This window comes from Terrapene carolina, unplaced genomic scaffold, assembly GCF_002925995.2.
Source record: "Terrapene carolina triunguis isolate 2854851 unplaced genomic scaffold, T_m_triunguis-2.0 Scaffold85, whole genome shotgun sequence".
Classification (NCBI taxonomy): Eukaryota; Metazoa; Chordata; order Testudines; family Emydidae; genus Terrapene; species Terrapene triunguis.
Window position 1 is genome coordinate 52,829,831 of NW_020664436.1, and position 23,513 is coordinate 52,853,343.

Here is a 23,513-nt window from a genome sequence, read left to right on the forward strand (position 1 = left end):
CAGTCCTTTTGCTTCTTGTCCTATCCTCAGAGGTTAAGAAGAACAATTTTTCTCCCTCCTTCTTGTAACAACCTTTTATGTATTTGCAATTGTGTATTGTATTGTGTTGTGTATTGTATTGTGTATACAGTATTCTATTGTGATAGAACCTAAGGGCTCCAAGCAGGGATCATGGCTTCACAGTGCTACGCACAAATACATAACAAAAAACAGTCTCTGCCCTGAAGAACTCAGAGGTTAAGTAACATCTGTTATATTTACATAAGCATAACATATATTTGAAAGGGTTTTTCTCTTTTCTTATTTTTTTTATACAACGGACATTAGACTCTAATTTCAGACTGTGAATGAACACTTTAACTATTCTAAAAATAAAAAGGCAGTGATGAGAAAGTTAAGGTTCTTGATATCCCGACTAGGAAACAATAATAAAATTGTAGAACTGCCTAGAAGCCTAAGATGACTCGGAAGAGAAGACAATGGGTGGAAACAACAATATTGAAAAGACAGGACTACCAGGCTTCAGCACCCAGGGTTCCCAAGTTCATGCTCTGCAGTCACAGCTCCACAGTAAGGAAGAGGAGTGCAAGACTGGAATGGTGAATACTCCACCTGCTTTCTTGTGCTTTCTGAGAGAACAGACACTATTAATTTAATACTAGATTATGCTATGAAACAATAATAGAGCAATGTCCATTGGTTGTAATTTTGTGACGGAGAAGATAAAATGGTCCTCCAGAATTAAAGAAAGGCAAACAAAGAAAGATCAAAAATTAGTTATTCAGTGAAATTCATCTCCATTTGTTAGGAAGTACTAACAATACTGGAAAAAGAAATGTTTTTCCATCCCTTTAAAACCTATATTGTATCATTATTTACCAAATCAGTAATATAAATATTAATATTTATACTTATATATTACTGTCAGCCAGTGCCAGAAAGATGAAGGAAAGGTTGGTCTTCTACTTAGCGGGGAAGGAGAGATAATAACTGATGACATCCAGAAAACTGAGGTATTTAATGCCTATTTTGCATCAGACTTCACTAAACAGGTTAATAGTGACCAGATACTCATCTCAATTAATATTAACAATGAGAGGGAAGGAACACAAGCCAAAGTAGGGAACAAAGAGGTTAAAGAATATTTAGATAAGTTAGATGTACTCAAGTTCATCTTAGATACTTAAGGAAGTAGCTGAAGCAATCTCAGAACCATTCACAATTATCTTTGAGAAATCCTGGAAGATGAGTGAGGTCCCAGAAAACTGGAGAAGGGCAAACATAGTATCTATCTTTAAAGTGGGGAACAAAGAGGACCCAGGGAATTATAGACCAGTCAGTCTAACTCTGATACCTGGAAAGATATTGGTACAAATTAGGGCTGTCGATTAATCACAGCTAACGCACGCGATTAATCATGATTAATTTTTTAATCACGATTAATTTTTTTTTAGGTAGTCGCACTGTTAAACAATAGAATACCAATTGAAATTTATTAAATATTTTGGATGTTATTCTACATTTTCAAATATATTAACTTCTATTTCAACACAGCATACAAAGTGTACAATGCTCACTTTATATTATGATTTTTATTACAAATATTTGCACTGTAAAAATGATAAACAAAAGAGATAGTATTTTTCAAATCACCTCATACAAGTACTGTAGTGCAATCTCTTTATTGTGAAAGTGTAACTTACAAATGTAGATTTTTTTTGTTAAATAACTGCACTAAAAAACAAAACAATGTAAAACTTTGGAGCCTACAAGTCCACTCAGTCCTACTTCTTGTTCATCCAATCGCTAAGACAAACAAGTTTGTTTACATTTATGGAAGATACTTCTGCCTGCTTCTTATTTATATCACCTGAAAGTGAGAACAGGTGTTTGCATGGCACTTTGGTAGCCGGCGTTGCAAGGTATTTATGTGCCAGATATGCTAAACATTCGTTTGTCCCTTCATGCTTCAGCCACCATTCCAGAGGAGATGCTTCCACGCTGATGACGTTCGTTAAAAAAATAATGCGTTAATTAGATTTGTGACTGAACTCCTTGGGGGAGAATTGTATGTTTCCTCTTCTGTTTTACCCGCATTCTGCCATATATTCATGTTATAGCAGTTTCAGATGATGACCCAGCACATGTTCATTTTAAGAACATTTTCACAGCAGATTTGACAAAACACAAAGAAGGTAACAATCTGAGATTTCTAAGGATAGCTACAGCACTTGAGCCAAGGTTTAAGAATCTGAAGTGCAGTCTAAAATCTGAGAGGGATGAGGTGTGGCACATGCTTTCGTAAGTTTTAAAGGAGTAACACTCAGATGTGGAAACTACAGAACCCGAACCACCAAAAAGAAAATCAACTTTCTACTGGTGGCATCTGACTCAGATGATTAAAATGAACACGCATAGGTCCGCTCTGCTTTGGATCGTTACCGAGCAGAACCCATCATCAGCATGGACACATGTCCTATGGAATGGTGGTTGAAGATGAAGGGACATATGAATCTTCAGCGCATCTGGCATGAAAATATCTTGCAACGTCAGCTACAACAGTGCCGTGAGAATACCTGTTCTCACTTTCAGGTGACATTGTGAACAAGAAGCGGGCAGCATTAGCTCCTGCAAATTGTCACCAATCTTGTTTGTCTGAGAGATTGGCTGAGGTAGCACTGAGCGGACTTGTAGGCTCTAAAGTTTTATATTGTATTATTTTTGAATGCAGTTACTTTTTCTACATAATTCTACATTTGTAAGTTCAACTTTCATGACAAAGAGATTGCATTATAGTACTTGTATGAGGTGAAATGAAAAATACTATTTCTTTTGTTTTTTACAGTGCAAATATTTGAAATCAAAAATAAATATAAAGTGAGCACTGTACACTTTGTATTCTGTGTTGTAATTGAAATGAATATATTTGAAAATGTAGAAAACATCCACAAATATTTTTTAAAAATGGTATTCTATTATTGTTTAACGGTGCAATTAATTGTGCAATTGATCAAGAATAACTTTTTTAATCGCTTGACAGCCCTAGTACAAATTAGCAAACAATCAATTTGTAAGCTCCTAGAGGATAATAAGGTGATAAGGAATAGGCAAAATGGATTTGTCAAGAACAAAGCATGCCAAACCAATCTAATTTCCTTCTTTGGCCTACTGGATAAGGGGGAAGCAGTGGACATGATACGTCTTGATTTTAGTACCCTCATATCTCAATGCCTGTACTTTGACCCATCAACCTTTTACCCCCAATCGGGGATATTGCAGATTATGTATTCCTTATGCCACCTGATCTTAAACCAAACTTTGCACCCTCGATAATCTGTACGTTATTCCCTGATAACCAGAAACTTCTATGCTCAAACTCTGTTCACTTTTTCTTTTTTTTTTTAAACATCATCTTAATAAGACTTTTGACACAGTCCCACATGACGTTCTCTTAAACAAACTAGGAAAATAAAGTGTACATGAAATTACTATACGGTGGGTGAATAACTAGTTGAAAGGCCCTACTCAAAGAGTAGTTATCAATGGTTTGCTGTCAAACTGGGAGGGTTTATCTAGTGGGGTCCCGTAAGGGTTAGGCCTCGGTCCAGTACTATTCACCATTTTCATTAATGACTTGAAAAAGGGAGTGGAGGATATTCTTATAAAATTTGCTGATGACACCAAGCTACGAGGAATTGCAAGCACTTTGGAGGACAGTATTAAATTTCAAAATGACTGACAAATTGGAGAATTGGTCTGAATTCAACAAGATGAAATTCAATAAAGACGAGTGCAAAGTATTTCACTTAGAAAGGAAAAAAATCAAATGCACAACTAACAAATGCAGAAAAAACTAGCTAGGTGGCAGAACAGTACAATCTCAGAGTTACGGACACCTTGGGAATGGAGGCTGTCCGTAACTCTGAAATGTTTCTAACTCTGAACAAAGCACAGTTTGGGCTCCAGATCTAGCAGCTGACACACCAGGCCAGGATTCAGCAGCAGCTAAGCTCCCTACTGAGCCCTGGAATGAGTTTGCAACCTTGAACTCCTCCTTGGGCAGAGATGTGTGTGAGTGTGTGTGTGTGAGTGAAAACAGCATGTCCCCCTCCCAGCGGGGTTGAGTAAAAACAGTGAGTCCCCCTCCTGGCTAGCAGAAGGAGGCTAAAGACAGCACATCCTCCTGCAAGCGAGGGTGAGGAGACGAGGCAAAAGTAAGGCTTCAGAGAAGACGCTACCTCCGCAGATGGGAGCAGTTCTCCCATTGGCATAGGTAACCCACCTCCCCAAGATGCAGTAGCTAGGCTGATGAGAGAATTCTCCATCGACCTAGTGCTGTCCACACTGGAGGTGAGATTGCTTTAACTGTGGTAGAGCTCAGGGGTGTGGATTTTCATACCCCATAGCGATGAAATTATACCGACATAAGTTCGTAATATACACCAGGCCTAAGGGCATGAACACTACTAAAGGATCGACCTACATTTTTGAGGAATTTATAAGCCATGGAAAATATAGGTTTGGAATGGAAGCGCCATCTCAACCATACTTCTCCACTTACTCAAACTCGTGAAAGAAGACAGGACCTAAATCATATATGGACCGCAGCTCCTTTGCCCTCACCAGCACAGCAGATGCACAGTCCTCCAGTGAGTGGCCTCCAGAGAAGATCAGAGCTTGTTCCACCAACTCTACACTTGCAGAAATCCATGGGGCAGGGGAACTTCTGTGGCACACTGGGGATAGGCCAGAGGAGGGAGGGGGTATATTGGCAACCTAGTCAGGTGTAGCTAGCGTACCAGAAGGCCCATAGAATCCATGGCAACTATAGTGCAATTTAGGGCAGCCCCAATTTGCACTGTGGGCTAGACTGGACCACAGACGACACATCAGGATGACACAAGCTGCCTCAATAGTTCCTCCATTCTTAGCACTGGAAAGAGTTTGGCCCACAGTGTAGAAAAATGGCCAAAATATGAGAGAGAGAGAGAAATAAAAATACCCCACTGCAAGATTAATAAAGGTGGGATAGATTTTCTTTAACACACGTACCATTATCTATGACCTCAGATTCCTCAGTCAGTATTCCTGACAAAGCAATTTACAGTAATAATACTTAGATAACACCTGGTAGCTGTGGGAGCCAGTTAAATTTGGCTTCAAAAAATAAAGGAAGATTCTGATAATGAGACTTAGTTCAAACATATGCATGACAGTATATACTTAAATAAAGGACTGTCCTGTGATAAATCAAAGTAGATTGCTTAATGATGGGATTTTTTCAGACTAAGTATCTGTCAGTGTTTACACCCTTTACTAGAGGGATTTCAATTTATGGGATGATTACTAAATTTCCCTTGTGTTTCCTGTTTTTCCCCTCACCCCATCCCTCATTTTTCAGAGAACAGCATGCAAGTACTTTTTCATTAACTTTGCTAAAACAACTCGGAGGATAAAGCACTACAGAAACATGCATCTCTTCCTGCCTTCTATTGACATTTTAATCCAGGATTATATCTGAAGAAAAGCTTCTCAAAAGGTAAGGCATTAGGAGTCCATCCAATTACAGTGAAGTCAATGGGAGTTTTGCAATTCACTTAATAGAAAGATCAGGCATCGAGGAAATTTAAATAAATATAAATAGGTAAAACTAAACTCTATGTTATAGCACAGGAGAAACTTTTCAATTATAAAGTATTTTTCTTACTTTTTTATTTCAAAATGCCATTGAAAGCTGTAGTTACAAGAGATATTTTGCTATGTTTTATTTACTTCTTATTTACATATACACTTTTAATATATTGATGGACATAATAGAACACTTTGGAATTATTGTACTCTCACTCATGTCGACTTTAATTCTCTTTTTCAGAAAGACTTAAAAACTGAAGAGCTTCACCAGTTTCGGTGCCACACCATCACCATTGGTATACAAACGCAAACACTAAAAAGTTCAGAATAGTTAAGAACAAAAGCACAACATGACTTCAGCACTTCTTCAGAATGAAGAAGCACAATATTGCTTTGAGAATATTAATGGATCTTGCCATAAAACATCATGGTCTTCTGGAATCCGGATAACTTTGTATGTTGTGCTTGGTTTTCTGACAATTCTTACACTAGGTGGAAACCTAATGGTAATGATTTCAATTGCTTATTTCAAACAGCTTCACTCTCCTACAAATATCTTGCTCGCCTCCTTGGCATGTGCTGATTTTTGTTTGGGTCTGACTGTGCTGCCCTTCAGCAGTATAAGATCTGTTGAAACATGCTGGTATTTTGGGGAAACATTCTGTAGATTTCACAGTTGTTTAGATGCATCCTTTTGTTATTCATCAATATTTCACTTGTGCTTCATCTCTGTTGATCGCTACGTTGCGGTTACTGATCCTTTAATTTACCCTCTCAAGTTCACAGTGCCAGTTTCAGGCATGTTCATAGCTGTTGCCTGGACATTTTCAATAGTATACAGTTTTTCTGTTGTCTTCACTGGGGCTAATGACAAAGGGATACAAGAATTAGTAAATGCCCTCTCCTGTGTAGGGAGCTGTCAACTTGTCTTCAACAAAACATGGGTTGTTGTATCCGCTCTCCTTTATCTAATACCTTTTCTTACAACGATAGCACTTTACAGCAAAATCTTTGCTGTGGCTAAACGACAAGCTAGAATGATAGAGATGACGAGCAACAACATCCAGTCATCTCGTAATTACAGTGACGGAGGTAGGAAAAGAGAGAGGAAAGCTGCTAAAACCCTGGGTATAGCTGCGATTGCTTTTTTGGTATGTTGGTCACCCTTTTTTATAAGTGTAATAATTGATGCTTTTCTTAACTTCATAACTCCACCCCTTCTCTTTGACATTATGGTTTGGTTCACTTATTCCAACTCTGCCATTAATCCTTTGATTTACTCTCTCTTTTATCCTTGGTTTCGAAAAGCAATGAAAGTGATTGTGAGCTTCAAAATGCTCCGGCTTGACTGTTCAACAATGAATTTATTTCCAAACTGAAAACCTATCCAATCCTGCACAGAGCTACTCACCTCACACTTCACAGTCATTGCCCTGTTCATAAAATCTGGCTGTGTATTTCTTTTTCTGGATGAAATATTGTCATCTTGATTTTATACTTTGTATAACTTTTGATCATTGTGAAAAACTGGTTTATCACATCATATCAAGACAATTTATTTACAGAGACTGTTAATTTAATACTAGATTATGCTATGATATAATAATAAAGCAATGTCCATTGGTTGTAATTGTGTCACTTAGAAGATAAAATGGCCCTCCAGAATTAAACAAAGGCAAAAAAAGAAAGATCAAAAATATATTTTTTCAGTGAAATTCATCTCTGTGTGTTAGGAAGTACTAACAATACTCGAAACAGAAATGTTTTTCCATCGCTTTAAAACCTATATGGTATCATTTACCAAATCAGTAAGTATAAAATATTAATATTTATATTACTCTCAGCCTATGGGTATTCAAATTATTTACATATACTACTGAATTAAGTCCCCCAACATCCATATGGAATGGATATAATTATCCTCATTTAATGGATAAGAAAATTGAATTTCAAAGGGAGATGAATGTTTAACTCTCTTAGGCTCCTTTGAAAAACCCAACCAAAGAGATCAAGGACCCAATCCTGCTACTTTTTAAACTGGAGGTAAAACTCCCATTGACTTTTAATGGGAGCAAAAATAAGCCAGCACTGACTTGCCCATATTCACTCAGGAAATGTCCAGCTCTGTGCCTTAACCACAAGACCAACCTTTCTCTTGGGGAAGTATTGGGTAGAAATAAGACTCTTTCATGTGCACAAGGATTCCTCACACGAGGGAGGGTTCTAGTAATAACAGACACTAAAAGAAAACAATAACCTAAGGTGAAATCCAGATACGAGTGAATTCAATGGTAAAACTCCCATTGACTTTAATGGGACCAAGATTTTACCTCTGCTATTTTGAGAGAAAACTGTCCTTTCCATTACAGGAGAAAATCCAATCACAGAACAATCTCCTGTGTCACAGCAATATTCTAAGGGCTTGTCTATACTTGAAAGTTATTTTGGTTTAAAATAAGGTGTGAATTTAAAGTGCAATAGCTAGTTATTCTGCAATATCAATTCCAGTAAACCTCCCACATAGACAAGCCCTAAGATATTTCCTACTGGCAGCAAGGGATCTGGATTTCAAACACTTGCTACAGAAGCCCTGGACAAGCCAGTTGTGAATGAGAAATATTTGTTAGTTTGCAATATTCCTCTATAATAACAATAACTGCTTATTATCTGGTTTGCTAAATTGTAAGTGAAGTAGGAGCATGCCATTGACTTTACTGTAGCAGGCAAGTTAACTGTGTATCACAGGAACTAACTAGGATTTTGTTAATAAAAACTTCTAAAAGTTCAATTTACAAATTCCCAAAATAACTTCTTTTTTTTAATTCAATTTCCGTGGCAGATTTTCCCTGCCTGCTTCAGTCTGTATAGGGTGAAACTCTCCCTCTTCCTGAGGCCTGAGGTTATTAACAAGAAATTAATAATAAATTTCAGTCCAAACCTTCTCCCCCGGCTTGGCAGTTCTCAGGGCTCTCCCTGTAGGAATTCTCTGTCCCAAGCCATACATCCCTCTACCTTAAGAGCCACTCCTACTTCCTTTACCCCCAGAGTGGAGTTAACAAACAACACACACCAGTGACATGGAGTCGGCAGAGATAAATTAGCATCATGCCAACAGAAAAACTGTGCCGCCTGCTTATATCCAAATCATTAATGAGAGCATGAGACATTATTTTATAAATGTCCAACTGACTCAAGTCTTTAACCAACTTCATCAGTGGCTTACAGCCTCTGCGAGAAAATGTACTTGGCTACACATAGGAATAGGACGACGTACTTGGCTACAGATAGGATAGGATGACAACTGACTTTTAGTAGTCAGTTGAATACATAACATTTTATCTATCCCCCCTCTCATGGCACAGCGTTTTGACTGGGATAGGCAGGTAGCCCACTTCATCCTGCCCCTTTTAGCAGCAGCCACCTGTAGCCTCTTCACTGGTTCCTACCACTGTAGGTCACAGAACACCACTTTTCTGCAACTCCACAGGTAAATCTTGCAAGATTCAGTGTTTGAAAACTATGGTACATTCTGAGACATAAATACTGGGGAAGCCCAGAGCTCAGGGAAATATCCATGCAGCCACAATGTCAGGATCCACTGTCTAGTCCTTTATTTCAAAATGTTTGTGCTATCTGAACAACAGACTTGAATTAGCAGATGTATTACAAGCAAAACCCAGTCGCAATCACAAAAAACACAACAGGTAATAGTGAAAGGAGAGAAAAGTAAAGCTCTGTTAGTATCCAGGGGAGATTTTCTGTGGTTTTGATCACCATTTTTCAACATAATAGATGTATGTTCTTGATCTGACAGTCCTGCTGATGCTCGTGGGCTGGTAATTTTGTTAATTATAAATTCTCTGTGAACCCTGTGATTTATGCCAGCTTTTATCTTTGCTTAAGATGCAGTGCAAATAACTCCTAAAATTTAAATAACTGGTGACTGTTGAAAACTGAATTTATTTCAGACTGAAAATCTGTCTAGATGTTGTGTTTGTACAACATCTAAATCCTTGTCTGCCAGTTACCCCTGGATCACCTTTCTACTCTTCATCTCTTCTAAAACTATGTGTGGTTTTTCTTTTTTTCAGGTGAAATAAAGTAAAAGTGAAATATAAAGTCATAGTGATTTTTTAGAATGATGAAGAAAAATTAGAAATCTCAGAGTGGGGCTGCATTGTGCTAGGCACTATGCAGTTAAACAGTAAGTGACAGTCCCTACCCACCCAAAGAACTTGTGTTTTAATAGATACGATACAACAGATGGATGAGACAAACTAGAGGATGGGCAAGGTAGGGAGATTGAAGGATACTTGAGCACAGATTTAAGAATATAGTGTGGGATTTTCGAAAGCACCCAGCACTGGCCTAACTCTGCTCCTGTTGAAGATTAAGTCCCACTCTAAATAATATGCAAAACACTATGGAGTGTAAATTTGTTTAGGTGTTTTTGCAATACATGTAATTAGCTTGTAAACTGTTTGGGCCAGGGACCATCTTCCACCATATGTTTGTACAGAGCCTAGCACACTGGGGCTCAGATTTCATTAGGCACTACTTTAATACAAATAAATAAATGCATATAACAATAAATTATTGTTATTCATTCTGTTGAGCCACACTAATAAAAACTGCCTTGGAAACATCTGCTATACAGTTTATCATTTCATGCATTTATCATTAATTTTATTGTTCAAAATTGAAGATAAAAGAAGAGTAATTAGAGGATAAAATTCACGCTGGTACACAAGGCCCTCTGTATCACTTAAGCTCTATAAAGAAGGTTTTCACTAAGAATGTGGGCAAACGGCTGTGAACCATATGTACTACAGAAAGGGCTGCCAGCTTTCCTGGCTGGCAGGAGACTTTAGAATGGGGGGGGGGGGGGGGGGGGGGAAGAGGTGGAAGGGGATGGGCCACACACCCTTGTATGATACTTCAGTACTCATGGGCCAATGACAGCCCTCCTTGGAGAAGAGGGCTGTGACTGATCAATCCTGGAGACCTCTAACAAGCACTCAGAGTTTTATACTGCAGAATGGTCAATGAAACTTTGCATGACCAGCCTGCGCAGCAGGGTCTGATCAGTTCAAAACCACATTACTCTGTTTCCAGTTCACTTTCAGAACATCATACACTGTATGGAATAATCATCCTCATTTTGGGCACTGGGAAAGACACACTTCTTCATGCAGCCTTTCCCACAATAAGGAGGAATTCAGATTGGCCTGGGGTCTGAATTTCAGAGATTTTGAGTACCCACACCTTCCACTGACTTCAAAAAGAATTTTGGGGACTAGTACCTCTGAAAATCAGCCCCCTCCCCTTGTTTTTCCTCTTATTCCTCTTAGTTTTTCTCTGCCTAATATGGGCACATGAAACATGATTTTGCCTCAAGAGGATCAGTGAAAATGGTACATAATCAGACAGTTATTTAACCCTGAACTCAGTACCCAAATGCTACACAGCTGGAAGCTCTAGCAATAAATTGATGAGACAGTCTGACAGATGATATTGCTCAGAAGCATTTATTTCCCCCCCCCGGCCCTTGGGGAGATTGGGTTTGTTTTGTGATCTACCTCTCCTCCCATCCTGTGACATCATTGTGGCAACAACAACAGTTGGTTAAAAGGAAGAATAATATTAGGTAAATATTTAATGAATTTTTAATCAGTCTTGTAACATAAAATAGCTGCTGGAGATAAGAAGGAGGAGAAGCCAGCACCATCTGCTCACTCGGAAGATCTCTATGGGCCACTTACAGCCTGGAAACCACAGTTTAGGAGCCTCTGCTTTATACCATAGGCATCACACACTACCATCAGAAGACATGAAAAGTAGACAGAGCTGTCCATATGCTGTGAATCAAAGTAAATTGTCCCTCAAGTTCCAAAGTGTATTCTCTGAAAAGGACATTTTTGATCATAAATACAAATCCAAAACAAAATACTGGTAGGTATATTGCTTTGAGAGAAGGGGTTCTGATCTCAGCTGAGTCTCTGTGAATCAGGAGTGACAGTACTGAAATCAGTAGAGTTATATTGGTGTAAAACCAATGTGAGATCAAAATCAAGCCCAAGATCTTCAGCTAGCAGAGGAGAGCAGTATAATGTCACTGTTGTGCCATCTAGTGGATAATACTGGGTCATCCTGAATATTTCAACTGTAAAAGAAATAAAACAATACAAATAGCAGCATTAAAATCATGGCTAATCAAAATGAAATATTAAACCCACAATCAGCATTTATGTAGCGTATGATAGCAGATACATGAGAGTGCCATTTTTAATGTATAAAAATATCAAAAAGCACCTATCTCTGTTCAATTGAATTCCAAATAGCTGGCATGAAGACCACACCTAAGCCTGCCAATCTACTTTGTTCCACCTCTGGGATGACTCCTCTCTGGCATGCTTTAATAAATAAGACTAAACGCTATCACATTGTTTCAGTTAATTGAAGAGAGGGCACCGGGTCTGAAACAGTCAACGAGATGGAAGAGTGATGTGGAATTAGTATTGATATCAGAACTTCAGCTAATTTTTTTTCGTTTGGGTTTTTCTTCTAAATTTTTTGAACTTCCTCTTAGTAGGATTGTATTGTGGTAGCACCTAAGGGCTCCAATCAGGGATCAAGGCTCCACAGTGCTAGGCACAAACACCTAACAAAAAATAGTGTCTGCCCTGAAGAGCTCACAGGTTAAGTAACATCTGTCACTCTGCTGTATTTACATAAGCATAACATATTTGGAAAGGTTTTTCTCATCTTTTTTTGATACAACAGACATTAGACTCTAATTTCAGACTCTGATTCATTTTTAGAATAAAGTGTTCATAAGGCAGTGTTGAGAATCTTAAGATTCTTGATATCCCCATTAAGAAACAATAAAATTGTAGAACTGCCTAGAAGACTAGGATGAGAAGACAGTGGGTGGAAACAACTCTAATTAAATATTGGAGACAGAAGAGGGCGGAGGTGTGAACTGCTCTGCTAACTACCAGGCTCCAGGACCCGTCCTGCAGGGTTCCCAGGCTCATGCTCTGCAGTCACAGCTCCACAATAAGGGCTGGTCTACACTGGGGTGGGGGGAGAAATCGATCCAAGATACGCAACTTCAGCTACGCGAATAGCGTAGCTGAAGTCGAAGTATCTTGGATTGAATTACCTGGGGTCCAGACGGCGCGGGATCGATGGCCGCGGCTCCCCCGTCGACTGCGCTACCGCCGCTCGCTCTGGTGGAGTTCCGGAGTTGACGGTGAGCGCGTTCGGGGATCGATATATGGCGTCTTAATGAGACGTGATATATCGATCCCGGATAAATCGATTGCTACCCGCCGATATGGCGGGTAGTGAAGACATACCCTAAGAGAAGTGCAGGGCTGAAATGGTGAATACTCTATCTGCTTTCTGAGAGTCCGCTGTACAGAAAGACCCCAAAACTGGAGACTAAGATAATCTGCTCACCCTTTGTGAAAGAGAATGTATGTGTGTAGAAGCTGGGTTCTCTTAGGCTGTGGCCCCTCCTGTTGTGGAGGGTCTCTGGCAGGGCATGTGGACAGGCTCCTCCATCTGCTTGCAGCTGAGATCTGTAATATTGGCAATTGTTTTTGGGAGGGGAAAGGAGTTGGATCTTTTCCCCCTGTTCTCCTACGTTTTGAATCTGCCTGTGAGGGTCTCTAGGATATCTGGGGGCTGGCACTTCTCTTCCTTTCCTCCTGGGCATTAGCGCTATTAGGAGCTCTTTAATGACCTGAAATTCAAAAAGAAAGCCTACAGAAAAGGGGAAACATGGATGAATTGCTATGGATGAAAGAACAGTACGAGCACGCAGGGAGAAAATCAGAAAGACTATGGCACAAAGTGAGTTGCACCTAGCAAGGGACATACAAGACAATAAGAGGAGGGTCTTTAAATACATTAGGAGAAAGAGAAAGGAAAGTGTTGGTCTTCTACTTAGCGGGGAAGGAAGTGGAGAGGGCACTGAGAGGTCAAAGAATGGGATCATCTTCTCTTTGGTACTAGTTGTCCCATTTTGGGAGGTCCCTGAGGGGACAGCAGTAAAGGTGCCTCTTTCCTGATTCTGGCACTCTTCTCCTCCTGGGAACTGGCTCCATCTATGGATGAGCATCTGCTCCTTTCTTCCTGCACTCTGACTTCCCATCTGGGAAAAGCCGTTGGAAGACAGTGAAACATAGCAACACAGAAATTGTCTTATTGGAGTAGATCAATAATCTATCCAGTCCAGTGTCCTATCTCTGACAGTGGTCAGTATCAGATGCTTAGAGGAAGGTGAAGAAATGCCACAATGGTTAATTATTGACTAATCAGCCCATAGGGTGAGCTTCTTCCTGTCAGGAATCAGGGCCTGCAGCAGAGCCTGGAACCACTTAGTTGACCTACAGCTGAAGACCCCGATTAACCAGACTCTCTGTCTAAAAGAAATCACGCCTGCTCTTAATATCAGCAGCACCAGGCTAGCGGCTACTCAGCAATTATGCCCGCAGCTGCAATTGTTCCTGTGCCTGCCTTGTTCCCAGCATTGCAGCAGCCCTGCTTCTGCCAAGATCAAGTCCGCTTCACCCCTGCTCAGTTCCTGACTCCGGCTCTGACCTTCAGCTCTGTCTCCCGATTCCTGACACCAGCTCAAACCCTTGGTGCTGTTCCTAGCTTCTGACTCTGACCACTAGGTATGACTCCCACTGCTCACTAGGCCTCATCACCCGTAACCCAGTCTGTGATGGTTTGAACAGCAACCCCTTGAAAGAGAAAAGAGACAGGTGGGCTTCTTGCAGGACCTGCAGACTCAGGTTGCGGTCCTGCAGCCACAAAGTGTAGCACTACGGACACAGGCTATGTTGCCCACAACTCCAACAGGCCACTCAAGAACCAAAAATTCCCCAGCTGGACAAGTATGCCAGCAGCTGCGGTAAATTCTTTGGGTTGCTGAATTAGTGCTGGCTCCTATTTCTGTTGCATCCATAGTCATTCCCCATGAACCAAGTCCCATGTGGGACTTATCACCCCTCTGACTGGGGAGGCCTTGGCCCGGGCCTGTCCACTCTTGGAGAAATCTAGCCCTCTCCTGGACCAGTCTGAGAATTTTGTTCAAGCCACGGCATTGCTTTTTGATGACCCGAGTCACATGCACACAGCAGTGGCTGCACTCCAGATGTTGCGGGAGGGGTGCCAGCCAGCTGCTAATTATGCCATGGCATTTCAATGCCTGAGAACAGACACCGAATGGAATGAGGCCATGCAGCAGAATCACTACTGGCTTGACCTAGATGATGAGTTCAAAGAGAAGCTGGCACTGGTGGAGCCTCCAACCACTCTGGACACCCTAATTAAACTGTGCATTAAAATTGACAACTGCCTGATAGAAAGCAACCAAGAAAGAAGGTCAGCTTCCCGACCCCTGCTAGTCTTGCGGTCTCTGGTCCGCCAACCATCTGCACCCTCCCCACAGCCTGAACCCATGCAGCTCGACCAGGCCTGGCCTCACCTCTACAAGGTGGAGAAAAACAAGTGTTGGGCCTATGCTTATGCAGTGAAGAACTGGGACACAATCTGCATCCTGGTTGGGAAACTCCAAGCCCCAGCCACAAAAGAGGGATCTGGGCTGGGTTGGCATTTGCCTCCTCACTCCAACATTTTTTTGCTGGTACTTTGGTGATGGCTGGTAGGAAGTGTGTTTGGCCCAACTCCCACTACAGCTACAGCACCCCATGATGTTGGAGGTTAACCAGGAAGCACTAGTGGACTCTGGCGCCTTAAGCAATTTTATGGCCTTGGAATTTGCTCGAGCACATAATGTCCCCACCCAGTTCAAAGTCCCCCCCACCCCCCAACTTGATACAGTCAATTGACAGACCTCTCTTTGGGCCCAGTCACCCAACAAACTGCCCCCCTAGAAGTCACTACACTTCCAGGTCCCATGTCATTGAGAAATCCTTCCATTTTGATTGATCTGTATGCACCATTCCCCAGTTGACCTCAGTATTTCCTGGCTCATTACCTGTGACCCACGTATCCTCTGGCAGACTGTCGTGTCTGGAATGTTGCATTTTAGTTCATCATACTGCCAGAAGACTTGCCTCTCAAAAATCCAACCATAGACCAGAAATCCTCTACAGCTCTGCCTGTCTCCCAGGATCCTTGGCAACCCTTGTGGTCTCCCTAACAGCTTCAGTAGTACCCGCCAAATACTGAGACTTTGCTGACATGTTAGACAAAAAGAAAGCTGACATCATGCCACCTCACTACAGTTACGGCTGTCCCTTCGACCTTCAGCCTGGAGCAGAGGTGTATCTATTGAGTGTATCTATTCTCTCTCAGAACCTGAGCTACAGACTCTCCAGAGCTATATACAGGAAAGCCTGAAAAAAGGGGTTAATCCATTCCTCCAAGAGGCTCCTACTTTCTTTGTGGGTAAGAAGGATAGCTCCCTGTGGCTTTGTGTGGAATAACAGGCATTAAAAAGCATTACTACCCAGAATGGGTACCCATTACCCCTTGTCAATGAGCTCTTTAAAAGACTCCACTCTGCAAAGGTCTTCACCAAGTTGGACCTTTGTGGAGCTTATTCCTGGTTTGGATTCAAGAAGGAAACAAATAGAAGATCGCCTCTTGGGCATAGTACAGACACTGAGTACTTTGGTATGCCATTTGGCCTGTGTAATGTTCCAGTGACTTTCCAACAGCTTACTCAGGATATCTTTAGGGACATGCTACACCAATTTGTGGTTATTTACCCCAAGGATATCTTCATTTTTTCCAATGATCCAGTTCTTCACGACCAAGATGTTACCTTGTTCCAGCTGCTGCTGCTTTCTACCCAGCCTTGCCTGAGGCTCTGTCCTGCCCCTGTCTTGAACCCCTCCTGGCCTGATACCCTGCTTGCTCCAGTTCCTGCCCTTCAATTTGAGCTCCTGACTATGGACTCTGGTCGACCCTCAGCTATGGTATCCAGTTTCTGCCTTCCAGTTAGACCCTTGGCTTTGGCTCCTGACTACTGATAATGTCTCTGACCTCGACCATGAGGCCTGTCACCCACTCCGACCATGAGGCCTGCTGTGACCCGAAACTAGACCACCCTCATCCCAGTCAGTGGCTACTGCCACCACCCATAATCGTTCAAGGGCTAGAAGAACATTTGGTCCAATGAATTCTTAACTCCCAGCAAGTTAGGGGGAAACTCCAGTACCTGGTGAACTGGGAGGACTATTGTTCAGGCAGCTGGGAGCTGGTGGAGAACATCCAGGTCTTGGACCTGCTATGGACTTCCATCTAACTTATCCAGAGAAGCCAGGCCCCTAGATCCCTAGGAGGTGCCCTCAAAGTGGGGATGGTACTGTCAGGAATCAGGGCCTGCAGGTGAGCTTGGAACCTGCTAGTTGACCTACAGATGAACACCCTGATTGACCAGACCCACTGATTGGCTGACAGGCATCACCAGTAGGGCTGTCAAGCTATTAAAAAATTAATTGCAATTAATTGCACGATAAAAAAAGTAATTGTGATTAATTGTGCGATTAATTGCACAGTTAAACAATAGAATACCATTTATTTAAATAGTTTTGAATGTTTTGTACATTTTCAAATAGTATTCTGTGTTGTAATTGAAATCAATGTATTTGAAAATGTAGAAAAACATCCAAAAATATTTAATAAATTTCACTTGGTAATCTATTATTTAACAATATGATGAAAACTGTGATTAATGATTATTAATTTGAGTTAATCATGTGAATTAACTGCAATTAATTGACAATCCTATGCACCAGGACTGTTTAAAGCCCAACGGCAGTACCAACCTAGTGCCTGCTCAGAGTTACACCTGCAGCTATGATTGCTCCTGTGCCTGCCTTGCTTCAGTCCTGCTCAGACCTTGTTCCCAGCCTCATTCCTCCCCTGTTCCAGTCCACTCCACTGCATAATTCCCGTCTCTGGCTCTGAACCTGAGCTCGGACTCCTGGTTCCCAACTCGGTCTCTGACCCTCGGCTCTGACTCCTGATTCCAGCACTGACCCTCAGTGCCGTTCCTGGCCTCTGACTCCACCTTTGATCACTAGCCTTGAGAACCAATGCTCCAACTACTCGGCCTGGCTGCCCCACCCTGGTCCATAACACTTCCTAACACCGGTCAGTTAGTGGTTGTCTTATGCTTTAAAGCACAAGAGTTTATAAACTTCCATTTTAAAATATTTAATTTAAATGAGGATATTAACATTATCCATAGAATCTCATTGTTTTTTGAATCCTACTAATGAGATCCTTGTGGCAGTAAGTTCCACCCGTTAGTTATATTTGTGTAACAAATTTATTTTTCAGTTTTAAATTATCTGCCTTTCAATTTTTCTGAAAGTTCCTTTGTTCTTAGGAGAGAGGATAAATAGAAGTGCATTATATACTTCTCATTATTTTGTATAGCTCTGTCATGACCCCTCATATGTGTCTCTTCTCTAAACTTCTTCTTCAGTGCTTAGCTAGACAGTCAGCTGTAGCAATCATTTGCTATTTGATCCATTTCTGCGCAACAGTTTACTGCTTGATGGCCTGAGAGTCCAACATCGGAACAGACTTGATGAACCCATGTAATACAGAGTCTGCCTCTGGGCCGCCTCTGTGACGGGTTGGATCACAGAAACCCCCTTGGGAGCTGCCACCCAATGTGCAAAGACTACCCCTGCTTCTGTTTTCCCTGCCAGCTCAGGACTCCAGCATCCTGTCTTGCTGAGCGAGACACTCCAGTCTGGCTCCAGACACAGACCCAGGGTCTGAATCATTTGCCCCAAAGCTGCAAGTTTACCTGAAACAGCTCACAGGAGTGTGCTTGTCTTTAGCACTCAGATGCCCAACTCCCAATGGGGGTCTAAACCTAAATAAATCCGTTTTACCCTGCATAAAGCTTATGCAGGGCAAACTCATAAATTGTTCGCCCTCTATAACACTGATAGAGAGATATGCACAGTTGTTTGCTCCCCCAGGTATTAATACATACTCTGAGTAAATTACTAAATAAAAAAGTGATTTTATTAAATACAGACAGTAGGATTTAAGTGGTTCCAAGTAGTAACAGACAGAACAAATTAAGTCACCAAGCAAAATAAAATAAAATGCGCAGATCTATGTCTAATCAAACTAAATACAGATAATCTCACCCTCAGAGATGCTTCAGTAAGTTTCTCAGACTGGACACCTTCCAGGCCTGGGCACAATTCTTTCCCTTGGTACAGCTCTTGTTGCAGCTCAGGTCATAGCTAGGGGATTCTTCATGATGGCTGCTCTCTCTCTCTCTCCTCTGTTCCACCCCTTTATATATCTTTTGCATAAGGCGGGAACCCTTTGTCCCTCTGGGTTTCCACCCCCCCTCACTGGAAAAGTACCAGGTTAAAGATGGATTCCAGTTCAGGTGACATGATCACATGTCACTGCAAGACTTCATTACTCACTTGCCAGCACACATATATACAGGGAGACTCACAGGTAAACAGCCATCTGCAGACAATGGGAGTCATCAAGATTCCAAACCATCATTAATGGCCCACACTTACATAATTACAATAGGCCCTCAGAGTTACATTTTATATTTCTAGTTTTAGATACTAGAGTGGTACATTTATACAAATCAGATGATCATACTCAGTAGATTATAAGCTTTGTAATGATACCTTACAAGAGACCTTTTGCATGAAGCATATCCCAGTTACGTTACATTCACTTATTACCGTATTTTCTCTAAAACTATCCCAGTTACATTATATTGACTTATTATCAAGTTTTTATAAAACCATATAGACTGCACAACATCACAGCCTCCACCCCTCGGTTGGTGGAATTTTATCCCGGATATTACAAGCCACCCGGAGAATGGCGTTCGCTGGAACATCTTGTGGCACCCTTGTGACATGTCTGAAAAGCATAAGGCACCGCCTGCGGACAATGACCCCAGTAGTCTGTAGACCCAAGTGACCATAAACATCTGCATTACAGATGAAGTCATTCCACTTTATGCCCAATATATGACACTGACATTGTGTGGAAAGCCTCCAGCTTTGTCCAGTCTGAGTGGCGTAGTGTCCATTTTTCACAGCTGTACAACAGTATGGGAAGGATACAACTCAAATAAATCCTGAACTTGGTTGTCATACCAAGATGATGTTGATTCCATATCTGTTGTAAACAGCCCATGGCAGATGCTGCAATGCCAATCCGATGGAGAAACTCCGTGTGAGAATTGGAGGAGCAGGTAAGTATAGAACCCAGGTACCAAAAGCTGGAAACTGATTAGACGGATTCGTTGTTCAAAGAGATTGGAGTTGCTGGACCTGGTCCTAGATTTTGCAGTTTTGTCTTTGACCATGAAACATAGAGGCCAATCTGAGCGGACTCCTCCTCCATATGCTGGAGTGCCTCACAAAACCTGTCGGGGCTCTTTACTAAAAGAACAACATCAGCATAATCAAGGTCCGTGAGCGAGAGATCACTGATTTCAATGCCTATGGACCTGACAGAATGCTGCATTATGAAATCCATTGCTCGACAAAAGAGTGCAGGGGCCAGAACTCAACCCTGCCTAACACCAGATACTGATTGCATAGCACCAACGAGCAACCCCCTACTTCAGATGTTACACCCCCTCCACCACCATGAGGTACAGGTCAGACTCCGAGGGCAGGGGGGCGGGGGGGTTGTCTTCTCTAAACTACAATCTCAATCTTGTCCATCTTTTGGCACCTTGTGACACAATTAAGGTGAGCCCCATCCGGTGTGGGGCGAATGCACCTGCCTTCCTCGGGGAATAGAGGCAGGTGCAAGTCCACACATCTGGGCTTAGCTGTGGGATAGAGTGGCCCAATGGCCAGAGTCTATGCAAACCCCCTGCACATTCAGGGTAGTACAGCCTAGTGGCCAGAGTCCATGAAACATGCCCCTAATGTCAGGACAGTGTGGCCCAATGGCCAGAGTTCATGGGGGCCGCTGGCAGGAGGGCCAGCAGCCCAGGTAGGGGAGCTCAGGCCCACCCAACTCCACCAGGCCCCAACCCAGGGTCCTAGTAGTGGTGGAACAACCAGCTACCTGCTCAGTGGGTAGTCCCACCGAAACACACCGAGCTTACCTTGGCAGGAGATACCACGCCGACACTGCCCCTGGTCACTTCCTACCGCAGTCTCAGGCGTTGTAGTCCAGGAGGCTTTGGGATCTCTTAGTTCCCCAGCACCGGCCACTCCCTGAGGCTCCATGGGCTGCTGGGGTCCAAGGCTGTGGTCCACATCTCCATTCCCCTCTGGCACAGGCTGGAGACTATTCTCAGCAGGTGCTCCTAGCACACAACCTTCCCCCATCAGTGTCTCCTCCTGACTGAGCTGGGCTGCTCTCTTTTATACTGGTACAGCTGGAGCATGCCCAGTAGGGAGAAAGGGGCATGGCTTCCTCAGCCCACAATGTGGCATTAACCCTTTCCCGTCCGGTGCGGGGCAAGTGCGCCCCGTCACATACCTCTAATAATGTATCTCTTGTCTCCAATCCCCCTGTATTTTTGCTATATCCTTTTGGAGATGAGGTGACAGAACTGAACACAGAATTCCAGGCAAGGGCATCACATTGATTTATGTAATGGCATTATCACTTTTTCAGTATTATTTTTAATCCTATTCCTTATGTATTCTAACATTATGTTTGCTTTTTGATTGAGCAAAGGTTTCCATTACATTGTCTACTTGTATACCCTGGTCTTTTTCCTGAGTGGATACAATTAACTTAGAACCCGGTAATGTGCATGATTAGTTCCAATTACTACTTCCAGTATGCATTATCATGCATTTGTCACCACTGAATTGTGGTCTGTCACAAGCATGAAATCAAGACCCTGCAAATAATCTCATGAACCTCTGCAGCCTCAAACACTTATCAAACAATTTTCTCTCTCTAACTGGGTGTATTTGGCCAGTGTCTGAAAGCCATCTGGAACAGTATGCTATGTGCTTCTAGTAGATTGTAAACTATTTGGGGCAAAGAGGGTCCTTTATTTTATATATGTACAGTACCCAGCACAATGAGGCCCAAATTCTGATGCTGCATGCTGGGATGAAGACACTGTTCCCTTCACCCTACCTGTGAAAACCCTTCTATGCACATATCTAGTTAAACACTGGAATAAATTGCTTAGGGAGATTGTGGAATCTCTATCATGGGAAGTTTTTAAGAACAGGTTAGACAAACACCTGTCAGGGAAATACTTAGCCCTGCCTTGAGTGCAGGAGACTGGACTAGAAGACCTCTCGAGGTCCCTTCCAGTCCTATGATTCTGTATCTGTCTCCTACCAAAACTGTTTTTTGCTATCTCCTCTCCAAAGGGAACTGGCCCAATATTTCAATTTGAAAATCTGTTCACGTTAGCTGTATCTTTGTAGTCAAATCCCAAGATCTTTTGTTAATAATCTGAAAGTCAAAGTATGTTCACTGAAACCTTCACTAAGGTTTGCAAAACTTTTATGAGAACTGAGGATAAGTTTTTCATAAACCTTGATGGAGTTTCATAAAGAACCATTTCCTTCCCCGTGTGTATTAGGGAAGTTCTCTAAAAAGTGTGTAGGTTGGGCGTGGGAGGTGTTAAACACTGTGGTACAAGCCAAGTTCCATTTATTCATTCAAATTCTAAACTCGGTGTGAAACTCAGAAGGTGCAAGCACAGGATTAACAACAACAAAAAGGCTCCTTGAAACTTTTAACACTTTAGCACAGATTTAAAGAACACACAAGATGAAACCTTTTAGTTTCCCACAGTTCTGCCAATGCATCTTTACCAGCTCTAACATTTCTGGCATTGTATTTTTAAAATAACCAAGGAAAGATTACAAATTTATTTTCATGTATTTTCATTGAAATTATTGCTGTTTATTTTCAAGACTTAAGTGTTAACTGACTTGGAGCTTTGCACCAATGATTTCCCCCCCCAAATCCTCAGATTCTATTCATTATTTATTCAAAATGAAATGACTGAAGAAATCAAGATTTGTAACAGATTCAGAGATTAAACCCTAGGGGTCAAGGTTATGCGCAAACAATGTGGGTGGGCAATAGGCAGAAAGCTAATGTTGTTTATGGTTAAGGCTAGGAGTCTGTCACAGAGGTCACAGAAGTCATGGATTCTGTGACTTTCCGTGACCTCCGTGACTTCTGCGGCTGGTGCCTCGCTGTGCCATCCTGCTGGGGGAGTCTTGTTCCACGTCATCTTGTACCCCTGGCTCCTTTGCACTGGGACAAATTAGCCCAAGGGGGATGATAATCAGCCCAACTCCACAGCCAGGAACTTTGCTGCAGAAGATGAGCCCCAGGCCTGAGAGAGCGCTGGCTGGGTAGTTAAAGGGGTAAGAGACCCCAAGCCATGAGGAAGTAATCCTCTCAGGATCCCTTATGATGATGCCTGCCTGTGGGCAGGGGCGGCGAGTTGTATGGGCCTGTGGTGCCTGGGCTCCAGCAAATTCAGGGCCCAGGGGGCCCGGCTCCACCAATGTTTGGGGTTGGGTCTCTTCCCCAGCCCCACCTGCTGCCCCCGCATGCCCCCTCCCCTAAGCATCCCTGCCTGCCCTGGGCAGCGAGTGGGGGCTTATCTTGGCTGGACCTCCTAAGCAGCAGCCTGGGGAGGGGGCTTGAATGAGTGTTGGGCCAGGGAGGGGCTCCCTCCCCCCGAGCTCACTACTGCTGGCAGGTAGAGGGCTGGGGGGGAGTCCTCCTCTCTGGCCCCTCACCCCAGCCCCGGGGCAGCCTGCCTACTGCACCCCAAACTCCTCAGCCCCACACCCCCTCCTGCACCCCCACCCTCTGTCCCAGCCCAGAGCCTGCACCCAGCACCCAAACCGCCTCCCAGAGCCCACACCCAG

General features: G+C 42.5%; 1 protein-coding gene across 1 annotated transcript; it reads left to right on the top strand.

The window, feature by feature from the left end:
• Positions 1 to 5,981: 5,981 nt before the first annotated feature.
• Positions 5,982 to 7,010, top strand: LOC113406225 (trace amine-associated receptor 7a-like). Its single transcript, XM_026649596.1, has one exon. The coding sequence runs from the start codon at positions 5,982 to 5,984 to the stop codon at positions 7,008 to 7,010; it is 1,029 nt and encodes a 342-aa protein (XP_026505381.1).
• Positions 7,011 to 23,513: the final 16,503 nt, after the last annotated feature.